Source organism: Perca flavescens, chromosome 24 (assembly GCF_004354835.1).
Source record: "Perca flavescens isolate YP-PL-M2 chromosome 24, PFLA_1.0, whole genome shotgun sequence".
NCBI classification, from domain to species: Eukaryota; Metazoa; Chordata; class Actinopteri; order Perciformes; family Percidae; genus Perca; species Perca flavescens.
The window spans coordinates 6230786-6252598 of NC_041354.1; the positions used below are offsets into that span (position 1 = coordinate 6230786).

Sequence of the window (21813 nt, forward strand, 5' to 3'; positions counted from 1 at the left end):
AGGGCCAGAGCTCAAAAAAAAAGTGACTAGCTTCCTTTAGGGTGACTTCATATTAATCTACACAGTCAAAAAGAGCATGTCTGGACCGACTGCAAGAAATAACTTCTTCATTGCAGCCTGTTCTCTATGTGGTCCCTTGTTTCCAGTTGGCAGAACATATTTGGATTACATCTACTAAAGCAGTCTGTTTTCAGTTCCTACTCAAGCATTTTATGAATTTCTGGTATGTCGAACTCTTGTTCAGTTCAGCATTTCACATTAGAGTGTGCTTAATGCTTTATGGATGCCAGAAGGGAACCTCAGCCCTATTCACTTACAGCTAAAAAACAGCTCAACTTCTACATGTTGCAAATCATCATGCATCCACAAAAAAGCTACAGGTTTCTTTTTGTAGTATTTTTACTGGAGCAATTAGCTCTTATATACACCTTTATGTTTCAAAACCGTATGAACGTCCTTCAGTGGATATTGGTGGACAGATTGGCTTTGGACTCAGCAACAATTGATTTGCCTTTGGTGGTGATCCAGATCTGGGATTTCTGCCACTAGATGATTATCACCTTGTAGCCATTATATAAAACAAAAACAACAAAACAAAAGAATACAGACTTGATTCCAAAACCTTTGGATAAGTTTGCAGAGGCCAAGTTTTAACTTGAGTCTCAAGTGTTAGGAGCAATTTCTTTGGGTGTAAGTTGGTGAGTTGGCGGAGATTCTTAAGTGCCTCATAGTTTAGGAAATTAGCCCAATCAAATCAGGAAGGAAGGAGACACCTTTTCTTAGCAGCAAACATGGTTATTTACATTCTGCAGTTATGTTGGCATTTCAATTCAGCCTGTTTAAAGCTGTGATGTAAGTATAGCATCATTAGCAAAGAGCCTATTAATAACAAAGAGCAGTTAAAAATTGGATTGGAAATGATTTCACTAGATGTTGCTACAAGTGAACAAAAATGTGTCGCCAAGTAAAATATGTCATCAATGTTTCATCATATATGTAAATCAGACTTCATGCAAAACCAATTATACCTGTGTCACAAATATCCATTGAAATGTATTGATGAGTACTTTCACAATTGGCTCTTTGAGTGGGTTGCATTTGGCCACTCAACCGTGGACATCTTCACACCCACACCACTTTTTTTTGTATATTCAGTTATGCCAGTTTCTCAATTACTGTGCGAGTGGGCTGGTGCAAAAAAGGGGGGGGAAGTTGGCTATAGCAACATTCACCATCGGCCCACACAGAATTATTCTATGTGATGATATAAATCTTATTTAATTATGTGATAGCGGGCAGGTTTGCCAGGCGTGATGAAAGGAGCGCGGTGTCCAGATATACCTGGAGAAGCGAGTTGGACGATTTAACACACGGCAAAAGCATCAGCGTTACTCCTGGGAGTGTAAAAACTGAGTCAACACCGTGCCAGTGTTTATATAATTCAACTTTTTTCAGGTAGTTTTGAACACATGATGTCCTAAATTCATATCAGGTGTATTAGTGAACAGGCAACACTGCTAGCAGCAACTAACTAACAGGAACTCTGGTGTTCAGTATCTGGAAGCAGCTGGATGGTGAATGTTAGATGGCACATAACTCCCGTATACGCATAACGTGTGGTTTTTATACCTTTTTTGTACGAATAAATCAAACAAGATTTAATGTATTAATTCATAAGCTTTAGAGGTGATGGTAGACAGATTGTTTTTACCGTTGGACAGAGCCACTGTAGCGGTTTTCCCCTTCTTCCATTCTTTATGCTAGGCTAAGCTAAGCTAACCATCTCCTGGCTTTAGCCTCATATTTAGCTTACTAATAAGAGAGTGGTATCCATCTTATCATCTAACTCTCAGCAAAATCGCGAATAAGCATAGTCCCAAAATGTTGAACTATTCCTTTAAGCATAGTTAACTGCAATCTTTCCCTAGCCTTACCATACCGTAGTTGCCACGTACAGATTTTGTAGGAAGCTTCAACGTAGTCCGGGGTTTTGCAGAATTGTCTAATTTGTCCCACACACACTAATCACCTCTTTATATTAGTCTTTCTCAAATAAAGGAAAATGTATTAAAGCATGTATCAAATACAGTATATTTTTGTGAAATACAGATTTATTCATGTCATTTTCTTGTTTAATTAGTGTAGTCTTGTTCACGAGAGCTGCACATTGTTCTCTGACAACACAAGAAAAGTAGTCTATTATTTGATGCATGTATCCATTCATATATGACTTCAGTACATTTCTTTACATGGTTGAGGCTCCTTTGTAGATTAGTTAAGTTTAGATTCAATTTTAATAATGTCTGTTGGGAAGACCGCTTTAGCTACAGAGAAAAAAGAGGCTGATAGAGAGTAATGAAGATGATACAACCAGTAAATACAACAATCAAACATTCGGAAAAATTAGGCAAACAAATAAAGATACATCTTTATATACAGGTGTATATGAGTGTACTGTATAAACAGGCAAATATGCTTCATAAGCCATTCATAATGTCAGATTTACTGCAACGTGTGCTGGAATGAGTGATTGACTCTTTGTTAAAAAAAAAAGAAAACGAAGATAATACGAGTACATGAACACACGATGGAGAAATTACCCAGCAGCAGAGGCATCTTTGAGATATTTCTCTCACACACACACACACACACACACACACACACACACACACACAGAGGATTAGCTTTGTTACACCCACAAAAGCATGAATTGCTGCCTTGCACACCACACCTCTGCTGTTGAGGACATGTCGATAGAAGATTAAAGATGTTTCAGCGTCAAATCAATCTTTTAGCGTCATCTAAATGTCAGTGCTGTAATGCTTGACATCGCATCAAGGCACCATAGGTAAACAAAGAAAATGTTAAACATGAACAAATATAAACCCTTTTAATATTGTGACTGCTTTTTATTTTACCTGCTGTGCTTGTCTGGCACAGCAGATATAAAAATATATAGTCTATTTAATTATTGTGTAATATATTACATGAAACTGCAGTAGTTATAAAAGCAAGATACCATTATCCTATCTCAAAACTGAAACCAGAGTCACTATTTTCATCTGTGCTGCTTCACCTTAAGATATCAATAAACCCTTGGCAGCACCCCCACTGCTTCACCCTGCCGCTGCGATCACAGTAAACCAGATTTCTATGCTCTGCCGACCCAAATCCTGCTATGGAAAGCTCAACTCCTACCTTTCCAATTCAGCTTTCTATATAACCAACTCATCCTCCTCCTCATACTCCCACTCGGCTACATAATCCATAACGTTTTGTTTCGCTGCTACGCCGATGACATCCCGCTGTATCTCCCACGGAAACCTGATGATCCAAATAGCTGCTTCCGCCGTGTTAAGTACAGGACGTCTTAGAACTTCCAACAGCTTGATTGTAGTTACTTATTTCAACTGGCAGTCCCTCCATAAAAGCATTATTGTAAGCAAATTAGCCAATTATTTTGGGAAATTTATGTCAATAGGGTCAAGAAAATTAGATTAAGGAGAAACAAAATATAGTTTGTCCTCACGCACTCATGTTTTATATCACTTTGTTTAGTTAATAGTAACTCCTGTACGCCACATGAAATATCAAAGCCAGTCTGTTTTTGAATTGATTTCATTTTACTGAATATTTTCAAATATCTGAAAGGTCTGTCCAGGCTGGTTGCACAGCAATAGACATATATTATATAAACTTCAAAGCTCATTTAGTTGCAAACAGTCTAATTTATTTGGCATGTATTCTTTGTGACTTCATAATTCTGTTATGTCAAATCTATAAGCAAGCTTTGCCTCTATTCTGTCGTTGGTTGTTACTATGAAAACCTAGCTCTTTGATAGGGGTGAGGAAGCTAACTTTTTAGACTTTAGCATTCATTTGGTCCAATGTGCATTCTCCTTTTAGCTCTGTTTTGGTCTCCACCAACTCCTACAAGAAATATCAGGCTCTTTATCTGCTAAATGTTCCAGTATGTTACCAGCTAGCTAGTTCACCGCTAAATTGTCTTTCTGCCCTTTGTTACTGAGCAGGTAGAGCACAGTGGATTTATCAGATCATTTATGCTGAAACTAGCTTCCTGTTGCTGCTATAAATGAGGTTGATGACAGTTAGATGAGGAGATTCATACCACTGTCATGTCTGAACACTAATTATGACACTAGAGCCAGCAGGCGATAAGCTTAGTTTAGCATAAAGACTGGAAACAGGGGGAAACAGCTAGCACTTGTTGTTTTACATGGGTTTAATGTTATGTAACAATTTAATTTGTGAGCTTTAGAGGTGCTGGTAAGCCAATATTTTTAAATTTTGGACAAAGCCAGGCTAGCTGTTTCTCTTTGCGTTAAGTCTTTGTGCTAAGCTAACCGTTTCCACACTCTAGCTTCATATTTAATGTACAGACACAAGAGTGGTATCGATCTTCTCATCTTACTCTTGGCAAGAAAGCGAGTAAGCGTATTTCCCAAAATATCAAACTTTTTCCTTAAGTGACGTCTGGCTAAAAACATTTTACCTAAAAATCTCTGTACTGTATGTTACTGCATACCTTTTAAGTCATGTTACATTTTAGTTTACATCTATCTGTGTATCATTCTTTCAGTTTTAAACAAAAACTGAAAACTCAATTTTAACATGATGATGATGATTCTTTTCCTTTTTTATTATTATTATTATAAATCCTTTCACAAAAGCCATAGCACAATATAAACCATTGGGAGAAAAATAATTATTAGGGTAGGTATTTTCTTGGTGTTGTGATTGCAGGGTCATTATGCTCTCCCTAATGAACCAAACCAGCAGAGAGCCTCCATCTCGGCTGTAGCCGTTATCATCGCCCTTCAGAGAATATAAAAAGGAAAACACTTCAGCAGCAGGCTAATTAAAACCAGAGAGGTCTGGATGAGGAGGCCAAACAACCCACACAGGTGGCGTGTGTGTGTGTGTGTGTGTGTGTGTGTGTGTGTGTGTGTGTGTGTGTGTGTGTGTGTGTGTGTGTGTGTGTGTGTGTGTGTGTGTGTGTGTGTGTGTGTGTGTGTGTGTGTGTGTGTGTGTGTGTGTGTGAGCTACTGTAGCACATCATGTTTATGCATGTCTGTATGAGTGTGGGTGTGTGTGAAGCAGCAATTCATGTTTTTTTTCTTCGTTTGTGTGTTTGTGTAAGTGTGGTACATCTGTGACAATGTGTGTTTGTGTGTGTGTCAGAGGTGTATGATTGTTGGTGCTTTCCATTCATTTTAATGGCTTCAGCCTCCACTGCTGTCACTTCATTCTGCCTGCACCGCTGACAGGAAGGACCTAGCAACTTTCATCTGACAGGACCCTGCTCAAATAGGCCATTGGTGCACCATAATTAGTTCAAATGTCGAAGCCGGTGAATTATTGATGATTGGGGACGAGTAGGGAGGAAGACATTTCACATCAACTGTGTGTGGTTTTTTTTTTTAGCCATCTCTTTTTAAAGGACAGCTGGTGCTTTGCGGTTCCCACCACAAACATGAATCTCTGGTGTTCAGGCCGCAAGAGGATGCATTTGCATCGGCCGGAGAAATAAACTGGGGTAGTAAAGGGAATAATTACAGAGGAAAACTGTGAAATAATGTCTTGTTTTTCATTGAGAACAGCTGGCTAAAGAGAGGGCTACAGTTTTTTTCACCATGTGAAAAAGGGATACCTTAGCACTAGTTGGAAACAAAAAGTAAACCACACCATGAAGACGGAGGCTAATTTATGCTCCTGCCAATCATTGGATATAATTGCGCTACCATGGCATAATGGCAGCCCAGGCCCAGTCATTTTCCCCCTCCGGCTCTATCTCGGGTGCTTAGAGGGGTTTCCATCAGCTCCTGATTTTTCAAGAGAGACCTCACAGACAGGAATGACAATGGACTTTCAATGGCTTATAATTATGCCACTTTCCTGCACAATTTCCTGGGCATCATTTGCATTAAGACTCATATGGGTATAAGTGCACCATATGCTGCTCTGCAAAGGCCTTTTGATCAACTCCACCGCTGAAATTACCAAGTGCCATGGCATTTCCTGGAATGTCTCTGAGCCTCCACCGTCCGACAGTTATCTGAATCTGTTAATTGGATGGATCAAGTCCAAAGTTTGTGGCAGCACAAGCTGACGTGTGTGAATATTGTGACCTAGGATCACAAAGTGTGCTGAGAGGCACCTTGGGTTTATGGCATGAAAAGCTGCATCCTTTTTCAAGGTTATTCAACACTGCGTCTTGTTTTCCTTTTTTTTTATTTTTCTATCCTCTAAAAGCAGTGAAAATGATGCTGGGTGTTTGTGGTGCTGCTGATCTGCCCTGCTGTCATTAAAAGGCCAAATGTAATACTGCCATCTAGTGGACATGAGGCAGTAAAACCGCTATGGATCAGAGACATCATGAAATGAAGGGGGATTTTGCTGTACATCAGAACCTGCCATTCTGTGACAAATGGCTAATATTCTTGTCCCAAACTAAATCATTTGAAATGATGCTGTTGACATCTTGTTGCATCCTGGATAACATAAAAAATGAGCATGAGTTGAGACTTCGAATCATCTTTTAAAGTGTAACTTAATCATCAGTTTACTTGCTACCCTAGCTGCTGAAACAATCATGATAATAATAGTATTTGTGTCTGGGACCTTTGCATTACATGGCTGTACGTCCCTGTCTTTTGAGTTGTAATTAGAGCTTGGACAGTGTTTTCCTTTCAGATGGCTCTTAATTCTGGGATTTGTTGCTCACAAAAGCCTCTCATATCTCTTCCTCTCTGCGGATTTTTGAGCAGTAGGCGTCTCTTATTCAGCTCGAGAGGTTGCTGAAAATAAATCATCACCCTCCCACCAGTATGCGAGAATGTCCAGATGGTTGAATATTCACCGACATCCTCCCGCTGAATTTCCCCATTGTCTTCCACACTAAAATTAGAAGGTAATACTTGGTGAAAACGCTGTGTCTGCTCTGAGGGTGCTAGTTAATTATCAGGAACTGGATTTATGTTCTACCCACGAATGAACCATCAGCGCTGTATTGTGTGAGAGTGTAAAGTCCAAAGCAAAACCTTGAAACCCCCTTAAGGTTTGTTGGAGGGACCAAAAGGCAGGTCTCACTGATAAATTAGCTTTCTTTGGCAACAACAAAAGAAAAAATGTCCACAAGGTAATTTAGCTACTAAAATAAAAAAGATTTTGTAGTTTCTACCATTATCAAGACACAAAAGCATGTTTAGAAGCACAAACTAATTTAAATATTCTGCTCAACTTGTATTTCCAGTCATGCCTCATTACTGCCATTAGCATTACTGATTCAGTAGCACAGCAACTCAACTACTAATCACTTCAGTTGTCTATTAGAGCTCCAATATGGCTGTTTTTAAACCTAGCATGTACTGAAAGACGGCCATTTAATGTAATCAGTATTGTTCAGTAAGTAGCCTGTAACATAATCAATTAATCCATCTATACGTAAGCAGAGAGGCAGAGGGAAATGACCATTGTATATTCTGTTTTGATGAGAATTTCTTTTGGCGGCGTTTGACAAATGACCGTTTTATCTTCAAATGCAGCGAGGGCTTAAATTCAATAGGGAATAAATCCAACGTTATGAGGCTGGGATTAAACCATCTGCATGATTTGGCAGTTCTTTTCATTTTTGCACGCTACATGTGCTTTTCAGGCCAAAATTAGAGGCTTACCATTTTTTTGCACTGAGGACTGCATTTTACTCGAGTGAAACTTGAGTCAAGTACTACATGTTGACTGTTCAGATTTGACAGGGAAGAGGTCCTTGCATACATGTTGGAGCAAAAATGGAAAATCAATGCTTTCAGAAGCAACAAAAATAAGCAAAACTATGACTAATTTACTGATTGGATTAGTTTGTTTAGGTAGGTTAATTGTATTAACGCTGCCTCAAAAACATTCATATTCAGTGTTAAATTAATTTAAAAAACTACTTTCTGCTAAGTTATTCAACAGTCAATGAAAATGATAGAAAACTGACAAAAGTAAATAAATTGGAGATCAAGCTTTTGCCTTGAGCTCCTCGTCAGCAGATGGTTTGTTGTCATCTCAGGTTTTATTATTACTCCATTGTTCTCCCCCAGAGGAAGACAGCGAGTTGTGGTTAAAAGCCCTAGAGAAAGCTAGTAAGTGGCCCGTGAGTTAACAGTTTCTTTTGATTAGAACATAGTCAGAAAATGTGATGGGCCACAATTTTAAATGATTAATCACTTTTAAGCCATTTTTAAGCAAAATGTAAAAAAAAAAATAAAGACTGGTTACCGCTTCTCAAATGTAAATATTTTCTGGTTTCCTCAGTCTTGTATGACCGTAAAAAAAACGTAGACATTTGAAGATGTCACCGTTGGGTCTGTGAACTTGTCACTGGTATTTTTCACTATTAACATTATAACATAACATTATATAGACTAAACGATTGTGAAAAAAAAATAGATCCTTCGATAATTAAATTAGTGGTTAGCCGGACAGCTCCATGGAAAACGTAGCTTTTTCAAAAGTGAAAGAAAACAGAACATTACACACTTTAAAGCCTTGAAGAGTAACTCCTTTCATTGTTGACAAGTTTAGGTTTTTGTTCATCACCTTACAGAACCAACAACCAACCAAACGTAATCAACAACTCCAATGGTGAATCATGATTCTGGTTTCACGTCAGACACTTAAGAACAGAAAATCGCTGTGATGTGTAAAAATCATTTTACACTTTTATTTGGGCTCCCAATACACAAATCGAGGATAAGTTCATCAATATAGAGTCTGCATTAGATCTCGTGATACACTGAATGGAGGAAGGTCTGGACTGATGCAATAAACCTACTACAGTCCTATATACACAATCTTATTTAAGAGATCTGTATTTTCTGATAGTTAATAACATTTATCATACTGTATAACGGTTGACAAGGTACAATCACAAGGCCCTTTTGCAATTTTAGCCGATATATCCTAAATGCACTTTCACAGCAGATGTTACGTAAACTTTATTTGTAGCTCTATAATGAGTCTGCACATTAAAGGAACACGCCTAATAATTGGGAATTTATCTTATTCACCGTAACCCCCAGAGTTAGACAAGTCCGTACATACCCTTCTCATCTCCATGCGTGCTGTAACGCTGTCTGACGGTTCCAGCAGCATCAGGCCAGCACAGAACATGCAGGTGACTGGTTCCAGTAATCCTACTGCTCCGAATAAGTGACGCCAACATGTTCCTATTTACATGTTGTGATTTATAAGAGTCACAGCGTGTGCAAAAAACAACCTAACATTAGACACAGCCGTCTTCTATCCCTAAACAAACCGGGAACTATATTCTTAGTTGGAAGAATATAGTACATATATATATAGCAGCATGTTACGTTATTTTTTGTACACGCTGTGACTCTACAAATCACAACATGTAAATAGGAACATGTTGGCGTTATTTTGTTACTTTTGTAACAATTCGGAGCAGTAGACTAGTTGGAACCAGTTACCTGCATGTTCTGTGCTAGGCTAAGCTAATGCTGGAGCCGTCAGACAGCGTTACAGCACGCACGGAGATGAGAAGGGTATGGATGGACTTGTCTTACTCTGGGGGTTACGGTGAATAAGCTAAATTCCCAATAAGTCGGCGTGTTCCTTCAAGTTCAGGTGCGGCCTTGGAAGTCCCAATAGACAGCAAATAAGAGTCTGCCTTACATTTGTATTGTTTTTTTGGAACTATTGATGCACTCTTTGAAAAGTAAGCAGACCATGTTTCCTAAGACAGATACCGAAGTTCTGCCGTCATAGTCAGCAAATGGACGAGGTGATAATCTCCACAGATGCAGGTAATAAACCCAAACAGAGGAAGATTCGTTCTTATATCAAAAAAGTTCAAGACCTGAGATTTTCAGTGGAACAAAATGTCTTAACATACCAAAAAAACAAACATTAACCATCTGTAAACTGTCACAATAGCTGTGAACACTAGCTTTGTCTTCCCTTTTGTGACTTAAAACATGCACATTAAAATCATAATGTCGGCTTGCGTTAAAACAATGTTTTAAAATCTCATTATTCCAGCCGTGTTCTTAAAACTTCTCATGGTTGTTTTTTTGTTGCAAGCTAGTAGTACACAGCTCTATGCATATCATTTTACATTTGACAGCTGAATAAGAATCATCATAATCAGTGTGTAGATACGACTGAGGGCGATGCAGAATTCAGATAACTTAAGACAAATAAATTCATTTTTTAAACTATTAAACATGGTAATACCTTATTCTAGACAACACTGTGGACTCTCCGAGGGTTACAAGTTCATTCCTTGGGCACTTAGTAAAGAGTCCAGCATGTCAAAAGTGTCTTTGTAGTCAGTGTGTTGGCCGTTGGAGGTCAGCATGCCGTTGGTTCCGTCGTGGCGCTCCATCATCCTGCTCCCGCTCTCGGATGAGTAGTGGGTCGGGCCGAGGCCTCCTTTGGAGCTCCTGCTGCTCTTGGACGAGTGGTGGTGGTGGTGGTGGTGGTTTCCGGCATCAGAGTGAGGCCTTTTACGAGACGAGCCGGAGGAGCCAACGTCGGGAGCTCGTATGGATAAGGAGGCGTTCTCTATTGTCCCTCTGCTGTTTCCACTGAGGGAGTAAGGGTGCGAGTGGCCGTGTTTTGAGTGACGGTGGCCATGCTCTTTGTGCTTGTCTTTTCCAGTCAGAGTCCCGGCCTGCTCTGAGCCTCCGTGACGCTCTGAAGAAACTTTGATTCTCATCTTGAGCTCCTCACTCGTGGCGGAGCCGTTCTCGGCATAAGAAGGAGGCAGCCGAGCCTTTTTAGAGCTGGTCTTATCTCTCCTGCTCTCACCTGACAGGCTGGCCTGCTGTGCCTGAGAGCGCTTCTTGTGGTGGTGCGAGGAGAGAGCCGGAGGAGGTGGTGCGTACATGTCTGTGCTCGACTCATCCTTCATACCGTTCTGCGAGGCCAAGTCCGCCGCATGTTTCTCCCTGTACTTTTCCAGGGTCAAGACTTTTTGCGGCCGTGAAAAAGTGGCGGTGTTTGTACTGAGCTGCGAGTGTTTACTACTAGATCCGCCTGCAGCTTTGTGTTCGTGTTTCACCAGTGTGAAGTCTGAAAGGTGAGGCTCGGAGAACTGGTCGTAGTCGCAGCTCTTTGACTGGTCGCACAGTGGCTGGTAGGAGGCGTAGGAGGCTGCAATGCTGTTAAGGGAGGGCATGTCTAAAGAGTCTGATGAGGTGGAGGGGAAGAAGGAGTTGGAGACACCAGAAAGGCCATCTAAGGAGGTCCCCTGGAAGGCACTATCCACTGTTGGGCCCTCTGTCTTTGGCTTCTTAGCTGCTTGAATAGCCTACGAAACACAGAATTCAACATGAGATACTGACACTTATTGGTCCTAACCTGTACCTTCTCCTGTCACTTTATGTGCCGCCCTTATATAGTTGCATGACAAGAATTAATGACATACCCTCCAGTTTCGTATCCTCTTCAATTTGCTGGGCGTCTTTTCCAGGATCTGAAGAAACTCATGCGTGAGCTCTGAAAACAGTGACAAGACAACTTTGTCAGTGAACACCTCTCTATACTGTAGGCTCATTACTAACATAATTCTGATGCGATCTACTGATAGCTTAGGATAATGGCTGAGACTGCAATACTTCATATGGAGGAGGCAATGTCAGTAGGGGAGACCAGAGACAGACGCTTTGTCGCCCTACTTTTTAAATAGAGGAATGGTTTGTGCCCTGGTGCACATATTTTGTAGCATTCACTTGGGCTGCAACTAACGCTCAATTAATCTGAGGTTTATTTTCTTGATTATTCTGTGAAGTATAAATTTTTTTTAGCAAATAGTGTTAACAAAAAAAAAAAAAAAACACACGTGCTTACAATTGCATAAATCCAAACCTAATGCCTTAAAATGTCTGTTTGACCAGCAGTCCAAAACCCAAAGCTATTCAGCTCACATCAGACAAGAAAACATTTCTTACATTTGAGAGGCCTGAAACGAGGGAATGTTTGGCATTTTGCTTGGAAAATGACTGATGACTGTAGTGACTGACAAACCGTTGGCCTTGATCACTGTAGATACGGTTTATAAATTCAAAACACCTAGCGGGATATTGGTCTGATTTGAACAGCTGTCTATGCAGATTACAGTTTACAAAATGCAACAATTAGATTTGAGTGACGTGTCAAAAACACTTTCTAAAAACACTGTGTAGATTGGCCATAATGTAATCCATCAGCAAGACAAATTTAAAAGCTGTGATATTTAATTTGCAGATACATTCACGGTTTAGGGGAAAATAACTTGGATTATTGGGTAGGTGAAAATGCCCGTAGTCACCCCCCTCCATCCCTAAAAGGATAAACCAGCAGTAGAAGCTCCTACCATCCAGCAGCTGTAACGTTACGGTGCGGTCCACGTACTCCCACCAGTGTTTGCTATCTGTAGACACGGGGATCTCCCAGTTGGACCACTTGCAGGCCAGGTGGATGCAGACACATGCGACTACTGTGGGCCTGTACTGTAGGCAGAAGGTGGTGAGGTGCAAACTGCAGGAGACAAACAAAAGAGAAAGATACAACTGTCAGCTTAAGGCCTTTTATTTTAACATACATATGAGGCAGTTTAACAAGGGAACATTAACATATGTTCAAATTAATAGCAGAACATTAAAGCATTACTGAGAATCAAACTAATATTTTCACATCACATACACACAGCCTTACCTTATAATACTGGAACAACATTTGAAAGAATATATTCCTAAATGTTCATATGATATATTGAACCTGTATTTGGCCACATTAGTAATTGTTTTGATTTGAATTTAAAAAGGGGGAAATTATGAAACATTAAAAAACGTGTTTCTTAATCTCTTAATTAGCAATAATGTCAGGAAATACCAATTCATAAACAAATTAAATAAAATCTACTCACTACTTGTATTAGTATAAAATGATTGATGACGGCACGTTCAGCACCATCATCACTGAAACTTCACGACATCAAACATGGGAACTTTAAGACTGAGAAACACTGGTAGCCAAGACAAATGATTAGACTACGTTTTTTACGGTTTATTTTCTCTGCACCCTGAAATCCCAAACTACGCTGCAAACTGGCTCGTGTATTGAAGCTAAAACTGCTGAAAATGACCAGGGCTTATATTTATCAAGCGTCTAAGAATCAAACTGAAAGTTGAACTAAGATTAAAAACCCTCCTATCTCTGATTCCACTTTCTACTTTTAATATCAGCAAGTAGAATGACTCCAAAGTGCCAAAGTGCAACATTGCTGTTTTACAACAATTTTAGCTGAAAAGCAGAAATTGTTTTAATTTTAACGCAAGTTGCATTTAAAAGATATTAAAACAGCCTTGTAATTCGAAATGCATAAAAAGTAGACTTAAGGTGTAAAGGTAAATATAGTTTGAGTTATCTATATTATTTAAAAAGGTATATGCAAAAATGATGACCTCTTATATCATAATTAGAATAGATTTAAAAAAAATTAAATATACATATAATTAAAAAAGCATACACGTAAAAGTGCAACATCTTAAATACTGTGCAGTATTGTACGTGCAGCGATGACATTCAAAACGCTGTGAAAAATTTGGCTACTTCTGTAATGTCACCCAGCCTAGGAGATACACCGTGACAATAAGAACATTTCTCTCAAATATTATTCTTTAATACCTTCATTGTCATCAATAAAGTTATTACATTCACCACACTTTAATCTGGACTTCATTCTTTGTGCATAAACTGAAATTAAGAGATCCTATCTACCGTCATTTGTTGTGAACATCAATCTCTCAGACTTTCATATCATACTAGCAGCCTCTGTAAAACAAGTAAGATAAACACCTCAAAAGTCAGTTACTGAACAACAGCACAGTAATATCAAAATTAGGAGCTCAGTGTATATAAAGTGAAAATGATTTTGTAGCGAATCTTTAAAACATTTCTGCCACCATATTTCCTCTTCAGAAAGACAAGCCTACGATGCACATGCATTATATAACTATGTTAGATTTCTGAAATGGTCATAAAAACTACATTACCACACAGAACAAGCATTCAGTTTGCAGCATAGTTTGGTGTTTCAATGTTAGCTCTTTTAGGGTGAAAAATGTGCAAAAAGTTAAAAAAAGAACTATAAACTATACTTACCAAAGCACTCTATAAGTTTAAGAATCTTTAGTGGCAATCTATATTCAGGCTACCATTTGAGTTTTTTTAGACATGTGCACTCCGTACCAAACAACCTTGAGAGGTAAACAGCACCACTACACTCCACATAGTGCATTCAACCCCTATGTGCCAACACAGAGCCCTTGTACAATACACCGCACACAGCAGCCTGGTCGGTACTTCCCCACACTGGGGGTTCCCGGGGTTCCAGGCGCAAACAGGGCGTTGGACACAGGAAGGGGGGCCCTGCAGGACAGGAAGCTATAGTGTGCCATTACAGTGCAATAAGGGGAACAGGATAATAACCTGTTGGTAGCCATGAAATAGGAAGTCTGTGCCAAATCCTTGCTTGCTGAAAAAGAAGAAGAAAGTTTATTTTAGAACTAAGTTGATACTCTGAAATAGCATTTTATAATCACCATTAAAGTAAATTTAAATTATGCAGTATGATTCATGGAGCTGTATAGATGCAAAGCTTGGTTACTTGGGACCAAAGTAAGAAAAAGTGGCACTTTAAATTATTTTGTTGTTAAAAACACTGTAAATAATTTACTTTAGAGGGAATTTAGGATTTTTCATTTTTGAAAACAATTATTTTGAAGTACTATAAAGTGATGGTAAAAAGAAAGAAAGTTATACCTCGTACTAGCTGGGAACACCTCACAACATCTGTGTGTGGATGATCAACTGTTATTTCAAAACCTGCAATAAAGATGTTTAATAAAGATGATCAGCCACTCGTGTCAGCAGTAGCAGAAATCAAGTGGGATATTGTGGTTCATATTTGTTTAAAGAGAAAGGAACTAAAAGAACAACCTCAAGTGCTTCCTAAAAATTTGAAACCGTAAACTGCAATGTCAACATGCCTATCTGGTACTGTAATTCTGTTGTTTGCACTTATTCCTTCGACAGGAATAATGCTGCTATAATGGCTGGCTGAAGTAAATACTGTATGTACAGTACTGAAGCTTTAATAGCACTCACCCAGCGTTTGAAGCACTATTGTTTCCAGTGCTACAAGCTCTTGTGTCTGCTGCTGGAATGCCTGAAAAAGATCAATCAAAGCAATTTTAAATCTGCTTTCCAGCAGCTATACACTGATGACTCAACTTATCAGCATTCCTACAAAATAAAAGCATTGCCAGCAGAAAAGCTGGGGTAGTGGAGCTACTGCACCTTTTAGCATTCTGATATAAGAGCTTAACTGTGTGGGCATAGTAAAGCCTTTTAATATAAAGACTTCAAATGAATGGGGGAAAATCCTATGCTCTGTGTAGGAAGAATGGTCACTGGTTTATAGTTAATCTGTGATGTTCATGTTGTGTATTTCGTACAGCATCACTTTGAATGAACCCAGGTTGAAAGGTAATAGCTTTTACATCACAGCTCACACAAAGCAGGCAAATGGAAAGCAGAGGCTACTAACTGTATCAAACTTGTGTAATTTAACATTGCAGCCTGTTGCAATAAGTTTACCATCTGTGTCTGACTCTTCTCACCTACTGGAAATACTGGGGTTGGTTTAGGCGAGGGGTGGTGCCTGGGTAGGGTGTGCAAGAGGCAGGGCATGACATTGATTACACCGTGGTCACGTAGCTTGTTTGTAATTTGGTCATAAACCGATTCTCTTGCTGTTCCTTGAATTTGTCTGACGATTTCAGCGTCTGCCCTTACCGAAAGAAGGTTCGGAATCTGGTCGTATCTCTTGTTAGACATTTTCGTTGCCGTCTTGTAACCCTTATTGGTCACCCTTGCATGTTTTTTTTTCTGGTTTCGCACCAGCCCCTTGAGAAACATCAACACACTCACTTGCTGCTGTGAATTCTTACATACAGCCTCTCAAGGTAATGTCTAGATAGGTTAATGTGTGGAAGGGGTCTTAAATTCACCAAATTATCCTTATCCTTTCTACCAACAACAAATTATGTCAACATGGTTCTTAATAGGGCAGACAAAGCACATGATTAAAATAAGTGGATTCAACATTGGACTTGACAATGGTCCCCCCCCAAATCTTATCTGCAACATCATGTAAACGTTATGTCAAATTTTAACAAAAGGCGACTTCACAAACAATAGACCTATATTTAAACTGTTGATTATTCATTTTGTCTATTAAACCTTAGAAAATTGTGGAAAATGTCCAAAACAAATTTCCAGGAGGACGACATCTTTTAATTGCTTGTTTTGTCCCAACAACCACTCCATGACCAGCAGATTTCAAACTGACTATTATACAAGCCAAAGAAAAACAGCAAAAGCCTTAGTGTAAAAACACTGTTATTTCTGCTTGGAAAACTAGTAGCAATTAACCAATTATTAAAATAGTTATGTTGTTGCTGCTATACAGCAGTTGAAGATGTCTTTTCTCCCAAAAGCCTCACAATGGCACTTTAATCAGTTATTAACAACTGAGTAAATTCCATGAAAACCAAAAGTCTAGTTGTAGTTTACTTACGTTGCTCTTAGTGTCTATGGCAGGCTCTTGTGGGTTAGTGCAGGCATGGGCTATTTTAATGACATGCTCCAGCTTCCTGGGCTGCTCCTCAACTTTTGCTGCCAGGAACAACGTAGTCTGAGAAATGACCTAGAGAGAGAAAACCCTCCGTCAGTTTTCATAGTCGGTACCACCAGTAATTATGGTATCAGCCAACACTGCAGTGGTAACGTTACTTACATTTCTATGGAATTTGCTGAAGGAGTGAATCATATAAAACCTGTGCATATATACTATAGCAGTGTTGATAATTAGTTGAGAGCTGGTATATTATTAAGGCATGATACATGGATGAGATACAGTACAGCTTTAGAGTAGAAACCTTGATACGTTAGCATCAAGCTAGCGTAGAGACAGCTTTCAAGACGTGTACCCTGCTATCGCAGAATAAATTCATTAGAGTTTACTTTCAAGGACGGTCACTTTAATCCATTTGAAACTTAGTGATAGGTTTAACGTGCACGTACAACCAGTAGTAGTAATCATTCATCACTGCTATAATTAGCTTGACACAAAGCTAACAATGGAATTTTCAGTCAACGAGACAAAACAAAAGCTAAGATAGCAAGTAGGCCTTAACGCTTCCAGCTAGCTAAATCTTAACACCATGTTTACAGAGTTAAATTGTCCATCTTGTTATGGAGGACTCTGTACATGATAGTGAACGATTGTAGGTGGATTTTGAGGGATATAATATTAATTGTAACAAGGCTTGCCATTCCGGCCTTTCAGTTAGCTAATGAGCTAACCCGTATGTCGGCTAGTTAACGGTTAGCCTTTGCGTTTCAGAAAGGATACACGTTGAGTCTCTGGCCTATATCTTGGATTAAGTTGGCGGCCTGCTGCCTGTAAGAAAGCTCCCTGTCGGCCTCTATTCCGCCGCGTCGAGACGGCGTGTTTTCGAGCTGCTCCCGGGTGAAGAGCCATTTCGTAGAGGGTCCCCGGTGCACCGCCATTACGCTCCCACAGCCAAGCCCGACGGTGTTAGCATCGGGAGGGAGTGGGGCTACGGGGGCACCGGAAGGACGAAATGAGCAGCCGAAGCTGATTAAAACCGGTTACCTATTTTCTGAACAGCGCCACCGATGTTCGGTAGTGCAAATGGCACTCATTGATGCAACAATCAATTTATTACAATACCTCATTCACGCTGTGACATTTTGTCCACATACAACAACGAACGTTATTTCAGGTGTAATAGCTAAATGTATTCAGCCCTTTAGCCAGAAGCTAAGTTACTAAAGACGTTGCTTTCCTAGTTGATTTTTGCAAAGAAATAGCGAGGCTATAGCAATTAGGGTCGAAATATCCAGATTAGCCACTAGGGGTCACAACTGTACTTTGCATTATTATTACTAATGTAAAGCCCAGAAGAGCCCTTAGAAATCAAAGTTGAATTTTTACCACTAGGCCTATTTTTTTCAGAGTTGGTGCAAGTCGATTGTAAAATCGCCTATCTCCCTATTGTTTGCCACCAAGCCTCTATAATGGCTGAATTCCTGGGAACATGTAAAGCAACGACTCGGTTCAGACATTAATAGCCATGGTAGCCAGAGTATAGTATTTGATTAATATGACAAGAAAACCAGACAACAGCTAAAGTTGTTATTCATTAAAATGTGGATTTAGATAGCCTATCATTCCTCTGTTTTGATTCTGACATTTCCATGGGAGATCAACGCACGTAGGCTACAATGTGACACCACATGGTGGAGCATCCTCTGGCGTTGCCCTCTCACCCAGTAAAAATTATATGAAAAAACAACCTCATCCTTCTCCTAATCATCATCATTATTATCATCATCACATCAGGGATTTGGCCACAGAGGAGAAATAAATAAGTGAAGAAAGAAATTAGCTACTGAGGACGAAGAGTTGTTGTGACCAACTTATTATCACTATTATCTTTGAATCACGCACGTAAAAGGTGAGTAACGGGTCCAGTCTGTCTGCAGGTCCTCCGGCTCGCTCAATCCACATGGGACAGATTCCTCGCGGACGCAGGGCGCAGAGCAGCAGCTTTGTTCGACTCCAGCGCGAGGACAGCTGTCGTGAACTCCACCGGGATTTAGTAATTAGAGTCCAGGTGTGGCTATTTCACGACGTCGCGAATTGGAGCCAGATGTGAATTTTTTTCTATTGCTTAGGCTATCCAGACTGAGCGCATCAGGTTTGTCAGCATAACATAACCTAGTACCGGTTACCACCTTCAAAATAAATAGCCAGGTTATTTGACGGAAACTGCAAATTTCAACTTGAAAACATTTAGTGATGAAAGTAGAATTAGCTTCTTACTTAGCCTACGTAAAAGTAGCCTTTCAATTCAACAATATAGGCTACAATTACGTAACATAATTAAAAGTAAAGTTAAGCATTACGAATTTGACTGAGCAGCATTTTAACTATTAACTAAGCATTTTAATAGACTATAAATAGTGGAATAAAAAAATTAGGCTACCCAATCCTTTGTAAAGGTAGTGTTTGAAAAGTATAAAGTAGCATACTCAAGGAAAGTTCCCAAATTGTATCATACTTGAGTTAATTTTCTTGAGTGTCACCCAAATTACTACTGCTTTTTGAGTAACAGAAGGTAATAAAAACCATGTTTGACTCTTAAATAACGTAATGATAAAGCATCTAGCCATTATTTGCAACAAAAAAACGAAACAAAAAAACACACACACAAATGGCTCAGATGTATTGTATATTTGAACAAAATAGACATTTTCGCATTCTTTTTTTCAGTTGACAAATAGGCGTTTGTTTTGAAGTTCACATCTCCTAATTTCCGGTATTGTTTCACCTTACAGTGTGTAATTTGGCGCTAGTAGACTTGCATCCCTGCACGGAGTCTCCCTCCTCCCCTCACTGTCTCTGGGTGTCTCCCCAGTTGAAAGTCTGCACTTATCGCCCAGGTGTGACATTTTTGGAGTGCCTCATTGGAACCGCAACCTGCTGAGAAGATGACGGACTCTACATTCCCGGACTCCACCGCCGTCCCGGACCAGGTTGTAGTAGACCCCACGGCGTTGAACGGGCAGTGCGAGGAGACGGGCTCCCGGCAGCATCAGCAGCAGCCCAACACAGAAAGCCAGGGAGAGGGTTTCAAGATGGACCAGGAGATGAAGATAACAGACAGCATAGAGGACGGAGGTAGGCGCTGTGAAATATGTTGAAAGTTTAGGATTCACCGGATGCCCCGTAGCCAGGGTGTACACTGTGCGTAATGCCATGGAGAGTAGCCCAATGTATTTTATGCTGTATACGCTGGAAATCTGTTTACGCTTGTATTCCTTCACTATACTGGAAAAATGTTACTATGGCAGGTGTTTTACATCTTAAATGGCACAGATGAAAGTGTGTTTGTATGAAATGTTTTTCCTGCGCCTGTACACTGCCAAGTAAGTAATCTGATATTAACCTAAGATATATGTCATGTTAATTCAATATCTTGAAATTAGTCACTGTAACGTTATGGATGCATTTTTAAGACCCAACCCTGATTATTATTATTAGGATTCTAACCATAGACTGAATAAATGTGCTAACGGAAGATTGGTTCTGTGACTTATGAGAACAAACTTCACTTACAATTTAATCTCTGACTAAAATCAAATCAGACAGGATGTTCATTTGAATGGATAACTTAAACACACTTCAAGCCTCTGCAAGTTCATTGTCATACCAAAGTGAAAATAAGTGGAAACTAGCTGCCTGTAAGGTGTGAAAGACACCATTTAACTACTTTTTTTTTTTTTAGGGTCTAGAGGAAAGAATTACTAGATTTTCTCTGGAATAACTTTTGTTTAAATGAACACAATGAAATGGGACCAGTATCAATTGATAGTGTATTAAGTTAACTCAAAAGTGGATATGAATTACTCAACCACAGAGCTTGTTTGGCTTGTGACCCTTACAAAGAAACTTCTCACATGGTTTCATTTCAAAGAGGGGCAATGTTGGTCAGTCAGTCAGCCAACCAGTTTTGTCCAGAGTGAAATGTCTCATCAAGTATTGGATGGATTGCCATAATTTTGTACAGGCCTTCATGGTCCTGAGAGGATATCCTACTGAATGTGGAGGTCCCCTGACTTTTCCTCTAGCGCCACCATGAGGTTATCGTTTGTGATTTTGAGTGAAATGTTTGACAAGTTTGAAATAGATTGCCATGAAATTTGGTTCAGACATTCACGTTTCCCAAAGGATGAATTTTAGTCCCTTTCATGATCCCATACATTTTCCTGTAGTGTAGTGCCATCATCAAGTCAAACTTTTAATCCGTCCAATGCTTTGTTTTATGACTAAACATTGTTAAATTGTTAAAGCGCCTCTCTGTTTCCCTGCCCTGCTTCTTCTCTGAGTCATGTCTGTATATAGTGTGTCACTGTGCCCTGTGTTGTTGTCTGCAGGTCTTCTGGAAAGCAGCATGCGTCTGAAGCCTCATGAAGCACAGAGCTACCGAAAGAAAGCTCTGTGGGTGTCTTGGGTGTCCATAGTGATCACAATCATCCTGGCCATCGCTGCTTTCAGTGAGTAACACTCATTCCCTTTAATGAGTCTGCTGGCTCACATGAAGAGATGCTTTTTACATTTCTGGTCAAAGACATCTAAGCAAATGAAATCCAAAGAAATATTGATGCCTGCTGTGGGTTCTTCAGTTGAAGGACATGTTTGTTAATTACTGTGACACCCAACAGCCTGTTAAACAACGGTAGGCTACTTAAACCAGAGACAACATGAAGGAAAAGCAACTTATGTGATCACGCTGCTTTGAAAGTCCATTCTTCATGCCAACATCCTGTTTCATACATTGCTAAAACCTTTAGCCTCCCACTACTTCCACATCAAATGACAATTTCACTCAGTCAAAAAAGGAACATGTAAGAAGTTTTATGTTTTTCAGGGCCAAGTTTGAGCGCCCACCTTTGTCGTAAGCATCTTCTGCATTGATACAATGACTCATTCTGCGCTTTGACATTGAGAAGAGAAAGGGAAGAATTCTCTCAAACTTCAACAACAATTTCTCTGCTTGTTTCCCTCTTTTAATCTAATTTGGGAAATAAGTAATTCACTTTGTTGATGTAATTAAGGTTATTTTTACATGTTTTTCAATTTGTGAA

The 21813-nt window shown here is 39.6% G+C and overlaps 2 protein-coding genes across 7 annotated transcripts in view; one reads left to right on the forward strand and one right to left on the reverse strand.

Moving 5' to 3' along the window:
• Positions 1-10103: 10103 nt before the first annotated feature.
• ccnt2b (cyclin T2b) lies at positions 10104-17766 on the reverse strand. 4 transcript variants are annotated; one of them, XM_028571641.1, is made up of 9 exons: positions 17492-17757; positions 16874-16955; positions 16655-16783; positions 15181-15241; positions 14836-14898; positions 14503-14548; positions 12386-12549; positions 11459-11529; positions 10104-11341 (listed from the first exon to the last, which is right to left on the reverse strand). In XM_028571641.1, exons 1-9 carry the CDS (start codon positions 17647-17649, stop codon positions 10298-10300), a joined length of 1818 nt encoding a protein of 605 aa, XP_028427442.1. In that variant the 5' UTR covers positions 17650-17757; the 3' UTR covers positions 10104-10297. The 4 variants fall into 4 exon arrangements, 1 of the variants encoding a protein (XP_028427442.1); XR_003691747.1 differs by lacking the exons at positions 10104-11341; positions 11459-11529 and adding an exon at positions 13792-13845 and having other exon boundaries at positions 12475-12549; positions 14176-14548; positions 17492-17766; XR_003691745.1 differs by lacking the exons at positions 10104-11341; positions 11459-11529 and having other exon boundaries at positions 12457-13845; positions 14176-14548; positions 17492-17766.
• LOC114550796 (transmembrane protein 163) overlaps positions 14953-21813 on the forward strand; it is a 34971-nt gene continuing 28110 nt past the window's right edge. Inside the window, exons 1-3 of one of the 3 annotated variants that reach the window (XM_028571675.1) lie at positions 14953-16859; positions 19609-19846; positions 21103-21222. In XM_028571675.1, the coding sequence (XP_028427476.1) occupies positions 19657-19846; positions 21103-21222 (310 nt within the window). In that variant the 5' untranslated portion in view covers positions 14953-16859; positions 19609-19656. Of the gene's footprint in view, positions 16860-18586; positions 18621-18648; positions 19847-21102; positions 21223-21813 lie in introns of those variants that run through there. The other 2 variants (XM_028571673.1, XM_028571674.1) reach the window with 2 other exon arrangements.

What these genes read in the sequence shown, in the direction of transcription:
- ccnt2b (XM_028571641.1), bottom strand. Translation starts at nt 17,649, where the DNA reads ATGGCGGTGCACCGGGGACCCTCTACGAAATGGCTCTTCACCCGGGAG. An exon ending in CCATAGACACTAAGAGCAAC is followed by an intron (nt 15,242 to 16,654) that starts GTAAGTAAACTA and finishes GATCTTTTTCAG; the next exon opens with GCATTCCAGCAGCAGACACA. An exon ending in GTGTTCCCAGCTAGTACGAG is followed by an intron (nt 14,549 to 14,835) that starts GTATAACTTTCT and finishes CTTCTTTTTCAG; the next exon opens with CAAGCAAGGATTTGGCACAG.